The sequence below is a fragment of the Agelaius tricolor genome, unplaced genomic scaffold, assembly GCF_023055355.1.
Source record: "Agelaius tricolor isolate 1412-34295 unplaced genomic scaffold, bAgeTri1.0.p SCAF_1, whole genome shotgun sequence".
Taxonomy (NCBI): domain Eukaryota; kingdom Metazoa; phylum Chordata; class Aves; order Passeriformes; family Icteridae; genus Agelaius; species Agelaius tricolor.
In genome coordinates, this window is record NW_027269261.1 from 85194197 (window position 1) to 85211028 (window position 16832).

At 42.8% G+C, this 16832-nt stretch overlaps 1 protein-coding gene across 1 annotated transcript; it reads left to right on the plus strand.

The window, feature by feature from the left end:
* The first annotated feature begins 4631 nt into the window (after nt 1-4631).
* On the plus strand, nt 4632-12490 carry FAM110C (family with sequence similarity 110 member C). Its single transcript, XM_071441722.1, has 2 exons — nt 4632-5982; nt 9089-12490. Exon 1 carries the CDS (start codon nt 4848-4850, stop codon nt 5940-5942), a length of 1095 nt encoding a protein of 364 aa, XP_071297823.1. The 5' UTR covers nt 4632-4847; the 3' UTR covers nt 5943-5982; nt 9089-12490.
* Nucleotides 12491-16832: the final 4342 nt, after the last annotated feature.

Below are 16832 nucleotides of genomic sequence, written 5' to 3' on the forward strand. Positions count from 1 at the left end.
GCTAGCAGGCTACCTTTACAGAGGAAAACTGTGTGGATAAAAATGCTGATGATTGCAGCAATGCTGCTTATAAAATTCATAAAGTATTTAAGAAGTGCCCTGACCCATCCCTGTGCTGGGTGAAGTGACTGTGTTTGAGTTTGGTTGGTTGGTAAAGGGTGTTGCAAACACTGAGGGGCAGTTTTACAACTGCAAGCTATGACTAGGCCTATGGGGAACACTGTGAGAACATTTATCCAACTCATACACGACAGAAACAACAGTAAGAACCTTTTTCTGAGGCAAAGTTTAATTTAACACATGTAACACGCATTTCTTCATGAAGTATCTCAATTCAAAATTCAAGGAATCCCTTTCAGGATCAAACAGAGTTGTTCTGGGAATTCAGTTACTTATTTCTTTTACAGGATCATAGCTATATTTTACTGTGAAAACTCTGGCTCTTCCCTTCCTTTCCAAATTACTCAGAGAATTTGATCAGACAGCATGATAAACATATCAGCTCTTTCATATCAAAATATTCAATCTCAATATTTTAACGCATGCTTAAATATGTTAGGCACCAAACCTGGGCTGGATTTTTTTTTATTTTTACATTTTAGGCACGTGAGAGGTGTATGAAAAAAGGAATTAGTGTAGACTCAGATGTGCTGCATGGAAAAGAAGGCATAAAAAGGGTCATAGTCATGCTATGGCTAGCACGTTCCCCGTTGTAATTGCCTGGTGTAATTCATGTTGCATTTGTTCTTCCTTTCATCTCTTGCTTTCACTGTGATACTCCATCACCTTTCTTCTGCTCCTTGTTCTAATAAGGCTCCCCATATGTTGCCATGAATCCCTGTGTTGTAAATTACACACTCCTGTTGAGATCCATGATGGTTGTTCAGCCTGGAAAATGGTACACCTGGGGTGAATTTCCAAAAAATGAAGCCCACTAATGACAACTGGGAGCAAGCTGGATTGGTTTTAGGAGGAAGATGTTTTCTGATTAAGATGCCAAGCTGTCTAATGAAGTAAAAAACCCAAAATCACAATGGTGAAAAGGATGCTAAGCAATTGGCAGTGGTGGGAGAGGCTAAAAGAAGACATACAAGTGATGTGGGTCTGCTTCTGCCATACAGTGCTCAAGCCCTGAGTCTTAAAATTCTGCCTGAAGATGTGCAGGCATGCCTATACCTTCTGTTGTGTGAATCTGAGAGAATCATTACAGTCACTGATTTCATGTTGAAAGGCCTAAAATGTCCCCACTGGAGACAGCTGTTTGGAAACTGTTCATGCCTGTGTTGTGGCTGTTTTACATGCCCCCAGTGCAGCAAACAGGACACTCAGTGGCACCACTCGGTGTCACAGTGGAAGTGATTCACCCCCTGATGTGGGCTGCAATACCTGCACTCAGCACTGAGAGCTGCTGGGGGCACAAACCTCAGTCCTGGCTGGGACACAGCTGTGTCCCAAAATGGGAGTGTCCTATTTCTGTTAGGGCTTGAGCTCCCTTTCTCTTCTTCCTCTTTGCCTTTACCTCCCACTGCCACCACTTCATTTTTGCCCTTTGACCACTATATATCAGAGTGTCACTGACACTGGCAATGGGTGGGAGCAGTGACAGCAATGACCTAAGCTTTGCACACATTGTACTGTTTGCTTGCAGTGCCATTGTACCAGTCCTGTTTCTGGCCTTCCTCTGGCTCAGACTCTAGCTGTGCTCTGAAAACACCCCTTATTAATAAAAACTCAGTGAGAAGTGGTTTTTCTTACCTCACATAAAATTCAACTGCTTTGTGTTTTGTGATAATTTGAAATGCCAGCTGACTCAAAGGTGTTCTGCAGAACTCTCCTTCTGTGGGAAAACTCTTTGTGTCAGCTCAGGCTTAGCGTGTGCGGGACTCGCCTCTCTTACCTTCGTCTAATGCATTGTTGCCAGAGGGAGACTGATGGCAGCTGACAGGCTGAGGGATGGCTGCTGCTGCACCCATTTTTATTTCCTTTTTATTATCTGCAAGCCTGTTCTGGGACAGGGGCAAAGGTGGTTTGCTTGGGACTCTCATAATACACTCTCTTTCTCTCTGCTTTCCAGGAGGAAGAAATGAAATGGCTCCCTCTTCTTTAAATACTGTAAGAGTGTATCCATTAAGATAAGAGCTAATTCCAAAAAATAGAAATATAAGCATTTCAAATCAGAAAATCATATTTAAACTAAAATGCATTTAAGTTTTAAAATATGTGACCTAAACATATTTAAAGTATCACTTAACTGTGAAGCTGCTATATTGATGTACCTTGCTAAAGGGAGACAGAATTTTGTTGCTAGCAATGTATTCTGACCCTGGGAAGACTCTTCTTCCCCTTAAATGTTGTTATCATCACCCAGGATTCTCAGGGAAAAGTATCTCACATATCTGGAAAGTCAGCTGGAAATTGCTGTTGCAATTTTTCATGAAAAATTTCTTGTGACATGCACTTCATGGAAAATCAAAACTCACATCTACTTTTGTCAGTGAGACAAGGACGAAACTGGCTGAAAATGAAAAAATTCCATCAAAAGTCTTTCAGGCATGCATTTAAAGCCAAGGACATTCTAAGAGAAAGTAATTTTTTTTAATGTTTTAAAACTTTTTTTTTCCATCAAAACCAATGTTTTAAAATTGCTTTTGTATATCAATTCTAAACACAAAGCTATTGTCCACTGAGAAAAACTACATAATATTGCTGGGAGTGAACAGACAGCTTTGATAAATAAATGAATTGTAGTTGTTGAATAAGACCCCTCTAACTGATACTTGCATGTGTTCATTTTTCTTATTATTTCAAGTAAATGGTAACAATGTTTTTTTTGCAAGTTCTTAAAGCTTCTACAAGACACTAGAATTTGGAACAAACACAAAATAAAATGCATGGAGAAATGTGAATATGTGTTATTTATGTGTTATTACATTATTCAGTGCCATAGAACACCAAGGAAAATGTTGAAGGAAAAAATAGGGCAGATTTGTCAATATGGGAATTAAACCTTAGTATCTCATTACTAAATTCATTATGTCTATCAGCTTATTGCTTAGATTAATTGTCAGAAAACATCAACCTTCTCTATATGCCCAGCATCCCATGAAGCATTTCAATATGTAATGATATTAACTATACTAACTTACACATCTGTGTATGAACCTAGTAATTAACTGTGCTTAAACTTTTATTATTGTTTCTCAGTTTTCAAGAATATTGATTTTAGGTAAGTTCTTATGTGAACCAGCTCTACTTGTATACCTGTAAAACAAAAAAAAAAGTTATTTCTCAAAGCACTGCACCCATTCTACATATCAACAAGAATTTCAGTCTAAGTGATCTCAAGGTATGTTACAAATTTCAGTCATGATTTAGGCAAGCATCATATCTGGAATTCTTGCTGTGAACAGGCAGTTGTTTGTGTTATAGGGCTTCTGGATTTCAGACCTACGTGTCTAGAAACAAGGATGATGTAAAATTAAGGGGAAAACCAGCAGTAGCACCATGTTGGTAAGAGAGTATTTCTGTTTTGTGTGTTTCTAAGAGGGTCTTCACTGAAGAGCTAGCCCAAACTCTGACTCTAGGGCTGATGGTAACCTTTCTCTTGCCTCAGTGAGAACCTTGCTGGTAGCAAAGTGGTGTACCCTGAAACTTCAACGAGGACAGGGAGGCTCATCTCTTCCTTTCTAAACTTGTTAGCTACAATTTAGTGACTGGAAAGATGAAGTATGAACCAATCACCACAAAAGCATTTTAGTATTCCCCCAGAAGTAATAGACAAGCTAAAACCAAACCAAACCAGTAAAAAATATGCATGAAAAAACCTGCAGATATAAACTGCCTTTTGTTTCCTGTATTAGAACAAAAGTTATGTATAATTCAGTTATTACAGTGCATCTCACGAGTTAAAGTTGAACTGCCCCAGGTATTTGACTTACAAGTCTAATTTTCAGAAGTTTACATTACAGCCGAGGGCTCTGTCCTGCCTGTTCAGAACTGCCAGCCCCAGATGGGAATTCTGCCCTGTGTTTCCGAAGGGCAAAGATTCGCGACACGCAGTTCAGACGGATGCCATTCCCCTGCACTTTACACGGGCACAGCCGGAGCACAGCCGTGGCCCAGGGACAGACGTGTCCCTGCTGCTGCCCCGGGAAGGGCAGGATGCCGCCAGCACGGCTGGGGGCACGGCTGTGCTGCCCGCCCGGCGTGCCCGGACTCTGCTCTGCCGCTCTGCTCTGGAAGCCCGTCCCGTCCTCTCCCGATCATTCCCAGGTTTGCCGCTGGAGCGCAGCCCCCGGGCAGTGAAACCCGCGGGGGGGACGCACCGCGTAAGGGCCGCGAAAAGAGCGGGGCCAGGTGGCGCCCCCCAAGGGGAAGATGCGCTGGGGTCTGCCGGGTCAGCCCTCAAGCAGCGCCCCGTTCCCAGGCGGCGGCCCGGGACAGCCGGTTCTGAGGGGAGCAAACCCCCCGAGTGCCCCGGGGTCGGAGCAGGCGCCCCGTCCCCACAGCAGCGCCGAGACCCCGGAGCCCCGTCCGCCCAAGGGCCGCGGGAGGCGGCGAGGGCCGGGCCGCTGGTCCCCAGGGCGGCTCCTGCCTCCTTCCCTCCCTCTCTCCCTCCCTGCCTTCCTGCCGCCGGGATTGGCTGTGCCTGCCGGCGGGCGGGCGGGACACGCGGCGCCCCGACGGAGCGGGGAGCGCGGCCCTCGGAGCCCGGTGCCGCCGCCTGCGCACCCGGGTGTCCTACACCGCGATTTTCCCTTTTTTTCCCTTTTTAATTTTTTTTTTTAATTTTCTTATTCCATTTCCCTCTCGGGACTGGAAGCAGGATCCGCGTCCCTGAAATTGCTATGCCAGCCGAACTCTCCCGGGCCGTGGGAATGCACGCCATCTCCGACCTGCACTCCTCCCTCCCCCTGCGGCTCCTCAACAAGGGGCCCGAGTACCTCCGCAGGCAGCTGGAGGCCGGCAAGCCGGGCAGGAAAAGTGCCGTGGAGAGACTGGCCGCCGATAAGGCCAAGTACGTAAAGAGCCAGCAGGTCATCGGCAGCAGGCAGGATCCCGTCATCACGCTCAGCTCAGCCTCGGAGAGCAGCAGCGAGACCTGCTCCGTGGAGAGCAAAGCAGCGAGCCGGGAGCCGGGCAGAGGCGCGGGCGCGAAGCCCCGGGAGCCGGGCACGGCCGGGAGCTCCTGCCGAGCCCCCCTGCAGCACGGCTCCCCCATCGCCAGGCGCAGCACCAAGAGGCAGATGCGGCCGGATTCCCTGGTGATCTACCGTCAGAAATGTGAGCTCGGGAGGGGTCAAAGCCAGGACAGCTCACGGGGGAATTTGGTGAGGAGGATCTTCCATGGGTCCATAAAGGAGAAGCAGTTGGCTTCCCCTGCGTTGCCCAGAGTCATGGAGGACATCGCAGCCACCGAGAGCAGCGAGCCTCTCTCAGCAAAAGATGGTGACCGTGAGCCAAGCGACCATGGAGCCGTGCAGACTATCTCTGTGAGCACCGAAGGGGCAAGGGTATGTACAAAAGAGCATGAGAGACCCTCAAAACTGAGTACACCTCCTGAAGAGGTCAAGGAGGTGAGGAGGAGAGGTCTCCATCGCTCCCAGTCAGACATCAGCTCCCGCTACTCCAAGTCCTTCGCTGACTTTGACACATTTTTCAAGTACTGTGGCCTGGAGCAGGAGGTAATTGAGGATCTTGGGAGAGAGAACTTCTCTGTGGTGTCTGACAATGTCTCCTTCAAGATCCGCAGCATCAGCGTGGCAACATCGGAGAGCGAGTTCACGAGGCACAGCGGGGACGAGGGGCTGCTGGAGGACGAACTCACAGAGCAGGTCCCCAGCAGCACCTCTGTGATTGAGCGCAACGCTCGGATAATCAAATGGTTGTACACGTGTAAGAAAGCCAAGGAGACCAATAAGGTGATCCAGGAACTGGCGTGATGACTTAATTTAGCGTGCGTTGGAGCCTGGTGAACTCAAGGTGTGTGCAGATCCTCGCCCTGACAATTTGTGTTTCTCTTTCCTTTTTAGAGAGCAGTTAACTTCTCATGGTTTATGTTAGTGTTTTCAGGAAGGGCTGAAGGAAAATGTGTTTTGTTTACCACATGTTCCAGGTATGGCTTTTTTGCAAAGCAGAAATCTGTGTTATTACAAAAACCAAAATACAAACAAGTAAATGCTTGCAGCTTGCCAGGTTTAGATCAGACCCCCCACAGGAAATTAGAGAGTTGGTGTCTGTGAAGGATGCCTGCACTTTGCGGATTCCTGCTTTGCAAATATCTTATTTCTTCTAATCTCTGCTACATTAAATGCTAGGGAAAAGCCTTAGAAATGTATTCAAGCTTTAGCTACAGTTATTTGGATAACAGACTGAACTAACTACTACTAATTAGGAGTACCCTGTATTTATAGTGTACTGCTGAAACTATTTCTCATCTGTATTTACACTACACTGCTACAGTTTTCCCCTTTACTTTAGTCTCTCTCCTTCTCCTTACGCATCCCCAAGTATCAGAAAAGCAAAACTGAATCAGTGCCCTGCTATAAATCTTATTTCCTCTATGGCTTCCTGTTGGGACCCTAAAAGTTTGTTCCAGGTGACCTTATGGCATTTCACAGAGATTGGGTGTTCCTCTGCAGTGGGTTTTGCTGTGTGGATTGCTGCTGGTAGCTGGGAGTGGGTTGTGGGTTTGCCTTGGTCAGAGGGGTGCTCCAGTGTTGTAAGCTAAAGATAATTAACACAAAAGTGTGGATCTAGGCTTAGAAATCAATTACTTCACAGACAGAAACATAACAAATTTAGCTCTGGTAAAAGCCAGTGTCCTGGGTTTAATAAAAGTGGTATTTATTTTGTGGATGATCTCCTGGAAGAGAACTATATTCATGGAGCCTGTGGTGTTGATAATCCATGAGATAGGAGTTTTTCTTCTTCCAGTACATAAAGCCCCTAGGATAACTACCACAGCTTACCGTGAGGTGTTTAAAAATTTCATGAGTAGGTCTTGATATAAAGGATTACGTGTATATTTTCTGACAGTTGGTAATTGGTGCATGAGAAGAACATAATTTGGTGTAGATACAGCTGTTGATAGAGCACATGGGCCCAAGAATGTGGAGAATTGTAGTGCTTGAGCCTCTCATTCCTATGTGGATGTGAGGCTGTCACTCTAAATTCCTTTAATCCATGTAAGGCGAAAATCCATTTACTTGAAACTGCTTTTAATGATGTGAAATTCGGTTCATCTTTAGAATTAGAATTTTTCTCAAAAGTCTGTTTTCTTTCTGCAAGAGGAGGAAGACAGGGAGAGAGCCATTATACAAAAACTTTTGTAGGCCAAATTGATAAGAATGTTCTCAGGTACCCAGCTGACAACTTAAAAGAAGTGTTCTTATGTAACAAATCCTTTCCCGAATAATTTTAGAGAGAAAAAAGGGCTCTCCCAACTAATCATTTTTCCTTGCTCATCCTTCTGTGATAAAAGGCCAGGGAGATAGACAAAACAAAATGAGAAAGGTGGTGGTTTTGTGAATCTGCTTGCAGCAAGAGGATGGGAGGCAGATTCCAGCAAGCATGAGCCACACAAGAAAAACAACCAAATAAAAGCCTGTTTGCTCCTGAGTGCCCCTGATGGGGGTAAGGTCCAGGTCATCACCAGAGAGCTGGCTCCAGAGGGAGCAGCTGGTCCTTTCCCCATCCATTTGCCAAGCAGTTCCAGTGCTGCAGCTGAGGCAGGAGATGCTGGTGAGCACCCCTGGGAGCATGCAAGTCTGCAGAGGAGGTGCTGCACCAGGGCAAAGGCAAGGGTGGGAGGGTGGGAAGTACCAGGAGCTGAACCTCACATGAGCTTGGTCAATGGCTTTTTATTTTTACCATATAAGAGAAAATTGTATTACACAGCCTAACAAGGTGGTGAAAAGATCTCAATGAAAAAAACATCAAGTTTATTCAAGTGATCCTATGTTCATTCTGCAATAACTTTAATTACTCTGGTAGCAATTCCTTTGACAGCCTAGGAAGGACTAATTCAGAGGGTCCTTATTTATAAACCTAATTTTAAGGATATTAGGGCTAACTCTCAACTGTTGGATCTGTTGGATCTCAGCTGTCAGGTAGTTTCTGAAAACTGAGAATATACTTAAATTAGGCCACAGAAGTGGGAAGTTCAGAAAGGTCAGCTAAAAATACCTGTATACTGCACCCAGAATAAAGGACAAAGGTCATCAAGAGTTACCATAAGTTAAATACTACATTTACTGGACAGAATTTAAGGAGAGAGTTGTTTATCGTCACGTGATTGCAAGATGAGCCTTGTAGTTCTGGTCTAAATTTTCATTCAGTTCTACACCTTGACAATACAGCATCAAGTCAGATATCTGTATGTTTTCACAATATCCAAGTGTTTGGCTCTGTTTAGCCTACTTATTAAAGGGCAGTGGACTGCTGTTCTCTGCTGGGGAGCAACATGCTCTTCCTGGTGTTCCCAGGCACATCCTTAGAAGTTCCTGGTTTTATACAGAGGTTTGAAAATTGTTGCATCTTCTTTGGACAATGAGGCAGAAGCCTTATTTCTGCAATCCCAATATTTGTTATGTATAAAACACCTTTCAAGAATTGCAGAGCTTTTATGGGCCAGTGATCATTCCATTCATATTTTATGTTCTCTGTTTAATTTTTCATGAGCTCTCTGGGACCTGATGGAGCACCATGTAAATAAAAGAGCCGGCTGAAGGATCAGGTTCTTTAGCATGTTTCATCAGAGAGATGATTGCAGAGTGTGGGTTGTGAGCTTCAGAAAACTGAGGTCCTTAGCAAGATGGTCATTGCAGTTCTTCTCACTGTCAGTTCTGCTTCATTCTAGGAAGAGGTTCACTCTGCATCCTCCTTCCTGAGCTGTATCAAGATTATTCAGCCTTGAGTTTCTCATCATTCTTAAATGGGTGGGCATTATTCAAGTGGAAATCTCCAGGGAGGGTAATTTACTGTGTTGGCAGTAGCCACAGGCAGCTGAATAAAAGCTTTAGAGTATCACCTTAAGCTTGTCTGATATGATAAATAACAAATGACACTGTTTTTCTTCTTTCTTCAGAATTGTTGACTTGGAAGTTGAACAAAACCAGATGCAGGAAGAAACTGTTCCCTCATCTGGCTTATGTGTACTTTGTCCAAGTTTAGTATTTTGTTCTGGTTCCTACCTTCACCCCCATCCCCTGGAAGTCTCACTCTTGTCAAGCCCAAGGATGTCCAAGGCTGCAATGAAAAGTGGAGATTGTGAACTGTGCCCCAGCAAGACAGCAGGAAACAAAATCCCCTGGAAAACTGAAGCGTGGCAGCAGCTGCCATCCGCAATAATATCCAACATCAGCTCACTGCCTCAGGATGTCATTCCAGGCTGTGACAGAAGGTCTGTTTTGTGCACCCATCTCTTTCCAGCAATGAATTTGTCAACAGGAATGGGGGGAGAAAGTGGGAATGAAGTGGCAATGACCTCTGGGTCAGGTGTTCCCTTGCAGACAGTCTCCACCTGGATGTCCAAAGGCTCTGCCTTACCAGAGCTGTTTGATCAGAGCTCATCCTGACATCATTCCCCATCATTTGCTTGGCTGGTGAGGACTAACTGTGGTGGCCTTGTCTGAGATACTTGGCAAACATGTAAGCTAAATTCCTGCCAAACCTCTCTTTCTCTGATAGCATGCAAGCCAAATCGGTGTACCTTGTATCCATCTAGTTTGCTCTTGCTAGGTTGTCACACAGCTTGCTCAGCCATTGGGAAAGAATAGCACCAAATACTTCCAGGAGCATGGTTCCAGGAAACAGGTGTTGAGGGAGGTTTTGCATTGTTTCTGCCTTGCAGAACAGTACAATTTGTTTGCAATATGTGCCCCAGTCTGACATGGCACACATGGCAAGGTTTGGCAGTCATGGTGTAACACCTTTAGTTTTAGGCAGTGAGTGAGCAGGCTGTTACAGCATGGCACTAGGGAGCTGTGCCAGGCTGTGTTAAGCCACACTTCCCCAGTGTGGGTCTGCAGTAGGGCTGTGCAAGGCAGGAAGCCATGTTAGGGCACAACCAGGCCAGGGAATGTCCTGATGACACCCAGTGTACACAACACCTCACCCAATGTCATCAGTAAAATGCCTCAGTTGAGCTGCCTGAGCTAAACATGTTTTAAAAGGTGATACTTGGATCATTAGTGTAGTGAATGAGGCCTCTGCAGTAGCTCATGGAATTTGCTGGCTATGCCTCAAACACCCCAATTTGTCATTGCTTGCTAGAAAATCAAAGCATTTCTACATGGACATTGCAAACCACAAAACAATTAAAAAAAAAAAAAAAAAGCCAAAGCCACTTTCCCTTTCATTTGCAGTGACACCTATCTGTGAAAGCTGCCTGACTGGCACAATGTTGACTTCAGCTGTGGGTCCTGCAGAGGTTAAAAGCTTACTTTGTGTTACCGTGGTTGTGGAAGAGTTGCCCTTGAAGAGCTCATCAACATCAGCTAAATATCATCTGAGTTGCACTTGCATGGGTTTTAAATGTGCTTGTCAGTCCTTGGATGGTTAGTTCTCAATTACAGCACCAGTTTGGAAATGCAGTGTCTTCTGTTTCTAGTGTTAGGTACTAAGGCCTACATGTCTGAAGTTCTTAAGATAACTAGATAACAATTCCAGGTAAAATAATTGTGGAACCACTTTTCAACTGGGAGAAAACTAAGTAGTTGGTGTGAGCTCCTTCAAACATAGAGAGAAGGTAGCATATGTGGATATTTTCTTACATAACAAAATCTCCATATACATTTGTTACATTATTATAAAACGATGATTCTCAGAAAACTTCAAGATGCTGCTAATATTATAAAATTTATAGACTGAAGGTGCAGGTTTTTAAGGATCACAGTCTAGGTTTATCAGTCAAGAGCATAATCTGATGTATCTGTTCTGTTCATGCTCCCAGCAAGATTCTGTACCACATATATATTTATATATCAGAGCTAAGGAATGCTTTTCTTCAAAAACATGGATTACTGTAGATAGTTCAGAGTGCAAAAAATCTTTTGAGTTACAATCCAGTGCCCTGCCACAGGAGAAGAGAATTAATTTGTTTTGTTTCCAAGGAAAATTTTTGTTTCATTTTCAAACTTCTGTTTGTTGTTCCTCTGTCAGTTAAGTAGCTTTCAAAAGTTAAGATGAAAGATGTATTACTCAAGAATTTTCAATATTAGGAAGGAATGTGTTTAATTTGCTTAAAAATACTGAACATCAGCCTTTCTAAAAATCAATGAAGGTTTTATGGCAGAGGCTAGTGAAATCAGAACTGGACCCATTCTGAATACTTTTTAAATTCCTCTTATTGTCTTTGTGGATAGTTCAATAGGGTTCAGGTGACTTTCCACACTGATGTGGCAAAATTTCTCTGGCTTTGTTCAAACTCCGTAGGAATCCCAAGCACTCCCATTTATTTCAGAGGTGATGTGGACCTATCTAAGATCTTTGCCTGTTAAGCTGTAGATTCCCTTTATTTAATATTACCTTCTGGGGAAGCTAATAATTTACATTTCTAATATGTCAGAAAAAAATAGATGACAACCTTCTTTCCCCATACATTTTGGGAATGGCTAATTCAGTGCTTTTTCCAAGTGATGAGAGCTCTGGTGTTCATTCTGTTCCTGTTACTGTTACATGTAGAGGGTTCTCCTTCTGCTGGGTCTTTCAGTCATACCCTTCAAAATGAAAAGAACTTGCTAATGCTAGCCACTACCTATCTTTTTCTCAAAAAGAAAAAAAATATTTTTTTGTTTTTTACTCTTTGGGATGGGTGGAATTTTCCAGCTTTGTTGTTAAACTGGAAAAGTGGGTTGTTGCAGTTTGAACAGAAATTTTAGCAATGGAACTGGTTTTCCAATAGTCTAGAGAGCCTAAAATGGCAGCTGATGACAAAGGCTAGCCATAAATTGAATTATTTTGTTTGACTAGAACTATGTAAACAAAATAGTCAAATGGGATGCAAGTGAACAGAACAAATTGCTGTTTACACCCAAGTGTTTGATGGTTCTCCAGTGCTGTGACAAGGGGCAATGTCCGCAGCCGTGGCATAACAGGAGAAAGGTACAAAGTCTGGGGTTTATGGTCTGGAATATGGAGATAAGACTGAAATCTTTGCAATATATTGTAAATATTACTGTACAGAAATCTATGAGAAATACAGATTTTTATATATATATATATATATAACTTTTCCAAGGGGTATAAGTGTACATGTTTTATGAAATCAGCCAAGCATTACATCGGTGGGGATTAAGCAGAAACTTTCTTCTGGAGCAGGTTGTCTACCATTGCCCCCTGTGAAGTTTCTTGGATCTGCTTTTGAATCCCTCGAAATGGAATAGTAGTCGGATCCAATATGGATGTTTCACCATTGTTATGCTTATATTCCTGTGAAAAAAACTATGTGCTTTTGAATGCATACAAATAAAACTACCACTCTGAGAGGTAATGTCTGTTTATTTAGAGCATACTTTTATTTTGCTGTCTCCATTAAAGTGATATTATTTTAAAGCTGGAATCCCATTAGGGAATTAATTTCTCTGTGAGTGAAGCTGATACTTGACTGTGAACATCTCAAAGTGCAATGCATCCCTGAGCCATGCCTGGACCCCTGGCTGAGAGCTTAGGCATGGAATCTCACAAGGAGGTGGCACAATAACTAGTAGCTCTCAATATCAGTAAATTTGAATTATATGAGGCTAAGGCTGTTCTACAATATTCTAAATTTTTTTTATTTTGGAATATGGCTGAAAAGATAGAGTTTATTTCTGAAGGGTACTATTTTTTTTCCAAATGTAGTATTGTGTTTGGTCTTGCTCACTGTCAAAAGCTACGATGTGCTGCAGGCAACATCACACTCATCTCAGCCAGTGTCCAAAGTGGGAGGGAGTTTGAAGTTCTGCTTGGAAAATATATTATCTCCAGAATCTTATAAAAAACTGTTGTTTGACTTAACTTTCCATAGAAAGAATTCAGTATATTATGCTAAATCTCTGTTTATTTATTTTGTGAAGAAAGGAGCAGAAATAATGGTTGGATACAGTGAGCTTTTACAAGAAACCAATGCACTCCAGTTTCATAGTTACCATTTTGGGATGGTCTAATCTGCTCAGACTCAAGTGTTTCACCAGCCAGCATTTGAAGGCAACTTGAGGCAGAGCTAAAAAATGCTTGCTGTGCAGATTGGGATCTTCCACAAAAACCCAAGAGCAACATTATTATCACTGACATCTAACCTTCCTCTCCCAAATCCTGCATGACCTATGTCAGTGCAAGGTATGAAGCAAGTCTGGAAAGGGTGAAATACATTCATCCCCCTTTCTGTGGAGGTTAATCTCCCATAGCAAGCCTTTGCTCATCTTGCTGCCTTAGAGAGGACAGAGCTATTGTAGTCTGAGAATGACCTTGGGCCACAGCCCAGCTTACCATTTAGGAACATTGCTCTTAAGTAATTTTTCAGGTAACATCTTTATCTCATATTTTATGAAGTCCGGTGGATTTCTTCCAGAAGTAAGGTTTGGCAAGCTCCTGCTCTCAGACTGTCTGGTGCAAGCAACCTTTAAAAGTCACAGCTTACCCATCCACTGCTTTGCTTCTGATTCGTATCCGAGTAGTGAATTGGTGTTGGAAAGAACCCAGAAAAAAGGTCTTTTCAGATGTATTGTAGACATTGAGGCCTTCTGAACACACCACTGCAAAAGTACTCAGTATCTCCAAGAGCTTTTGCCAAATAAGGGCTATGCTATGTCAACAGCAGGCAAATAAAGAAATACAGAATTTGGCTTTACTCTGTAAAGAGATGCCTTCAAATTTTGAGGATATTTTGTGATTGGGCCATATTTATCCCGGCTTTATCCTGTGGTACTGAATGGAGACTATGTCAATTCACTTAAGTATAATGTTGTAGAGAGAGGTGGTAGATGTCCCATCCTTGGAAATAAAATAAACTTAGAAAGGACTGCTCAGCTCATTTGCAGACAATGGTGTAACAGCAGTCTGTCAAGGTCTCCATGACAAAAGGTGTTGAGAATTTTGGTCAATTATACTTGCCAGTAAAATTTGTGATATAGCAGAAAAACAAACAGCATCATAGGGAAAAAACCCCTTCCAGATCAAAGTCAGCTACATATATCCATCTCCAGGAATCAATGTAGTTACTGAAAGAACACAAAATCCTGTAAAATTAGCTTGCACATTTGTACTAGACTTGAGTTGCCTCAGCAGTAATGATTAAAAATATCTAAGAGCTGTGATTGTCTGGGTTTCAGTTACAGGAACCAGAGCATAGCAATCATCAACACAAGACCACATGTTTATTGGTCAGTTATTGATCGGCATTAGAGCAGTGAAGCAACAAGCACCAAGATGTGAAGCCACACACAAAGAGGCAGGCACAGCTGAGCACCCCAAGGGGAATGCTGCTCCCATTCCCTCCTTTTAGCCCAACCTCTTCTTGCATCACTGTTTTTCTCTTTGTTGACCAGGAAGTCTTAACCACTTCCGCAGTTACTCATCGCTGAGTTGCTCATCTTGTGCCCTCTCTGCCCGTCCCTTTCCGTGTTTACATTTCCAATGAACTCATTCCTGTGCCAATCATTACACATGGCACTGCTCTATTTATCCTTATTCCCGTAATCTTTTTTTCTGAATAGTGCTATCAGTTAGGTTTTACACCCTTCTGCTCAATCTTTCTGTTTCTGCCCTAAGGAAACTAAGAACTAATCATGCAAAAAGTCAAGAAATGAGTGTGCTCTGTAGTTAAGCAGAAGCTTTCAAGATCAGAGACCAACTCTGATTTCTTTTTTCATCTATATAGTTCTTCCTGCCTAGCTTAGCAATAACTTTTCATTGTTTTCTTCTTTGATGCCTGGTTGTAACATCACTTTTGTCTTGGTTTGTCTTCTAGAGGATATTTTTCAGAGCTGTGATGACACTTTGTCCTCAAAGAGCTCTGAGCACAGCTATTGCAAAATCAAATCCCAAATCACAAGTCTTTTCATGGTGTACTATAGTTTAAACCTTCTAGGAAGTTTGGTGGGGCCAAATAAGAACATTAGGACAGTGAAAGCCAATTGGGTAAGCTTTGCAGTAGCAGGACTGAAAAAGAAAGACTGAAGCAGTTCTGTGTGGAACCCAGGACAGCAAGGTATCTCTTGAGATTGTGGGAAAGATGCAGTTCACCGCTCATTTCTTGGGAACACACCTTCACTCAACAGTTATTTCCTGCAAGAAAGTAAATTTATGAAGAACTTTATCACATGCAAGAGTCAACCAAAATGAAGCAGAGAGATGCAGTCTATTGGGTTCACCTGCAAACACAAGCTGAGTTGTCTCTCCAGGCATCCATTGGGTTTAAGAGGAGCACCTGCAGAGCTGCCTCCATCTGCTCTGACAACAATGAGAATAGGATTCCATTGTAAAAAAGGATTAAATTCCTTGATGTCAGTTACTATAAAGAGGCTGAAAACTGTATAACTTCTGAGAATAGGCCTTCAGTGCAACATTCAAAGACAGACTAATTGTCTGGAAGCTCCAATTTTCCTACATTTTCAGATATTTAGATTGTATAATTTTATTACCCTACAGTTGGTAGAAAGATCATCTTATTCCTGCAGAGTTTGAGACATTAATAGATCATCTTACATTGCTCTAAAACAATTGCAGAAACAAAGTGGTGGGATGGTAAGAGGACTTCTCTGCCCACTGATCATAGAATCATAGAATCTGCTGAGTTGGGAGGGACCCACTAGGATCATCAAATCCAACTCCTGGCCCTGCACAGGACAATCCCAAGAATCACACCATGTGCATGAGAGTCTTATCATGCACTATCCAAGAGGACAATTTTCTTCTATGGGACTTAGTCTAACATCCCCATTTATCTATACTTGATCTCAAACTGTCACAAATAAATTCCCCTGGTCTTCGAATATTTGCAACATAAATCAGTGTGGTTTGTATTATGTTAGCATCTTGCTTTACCTGAGGACTGAGACCAATATTAACAACAGTCCTCATGTGTAAAATGTTTGTACAAAAGCAGGAGTACATAAAAAATCTAAAGTCTGCTCATTACATCACACTACATAGGGATAATCTGTAGGATTTTTTACTGTAAAAATGAATATAATGCAATTAAAAATCATGCCCTCCAAAATGCAGGGAAACAAGGAAAACTAATTTGGAGTAATGTTTAACTCCCAAAGTTACATAATTTGATATATTTTTGTCTTTCTTCAGAGAGGCATACCCTAAGAAAGGTATTTACATCCTATCTAATGGTTCAGCAGAGCTGGCAAGATCTAGGAAAGTTGCAGTAAATTGTGAAAGAGATGTTTCATCACAGAACAGAACTCAGATTCTGCCTGCAGTTGGGAGGCACAGGAAACTGTTGTCTTAATTAGAAGCATGGATTTAAATCTATTTGCATTACTTCAACTGTAAAATAAAATTGATTCAGAAGTGCTGCAAATGTCCATGTGCTCAATTGTCATTCAGCAGTCCTCCCTCTGCTTAGTTCATGTCAGCTTGCCACAGGGCTCAGCTGAACAGAAACAAGTGAAAAGATTTGGAGCTCTGAAACACTCATTTATCTGAGATGTGGCCATGGAATGAGATCTGGCTGTCAAGTGCTGTGGAGCTAGTTACCCTCCACCAGCTGCAAGTCCAGCCTCCAAGGTGTGCTGAGGGGCACAAGAACAGACCCTGGCCACTGCCAGCCTCCCTTTAGTGCTGCAGCACATGGGGCATCTTCTCAAGCTTTTGTGCACCTGGCAGGAGCTGATGGA

Excerpts from the sequence above, each read along its gene's own strand:
- FAM110C (XM_071441722.1), top strand. The coding sequence starts at position 4,848 with ATGCCAGCCGAACTCTCCCGGGCCGTGGGAATGCACGCCATCTCCGAC.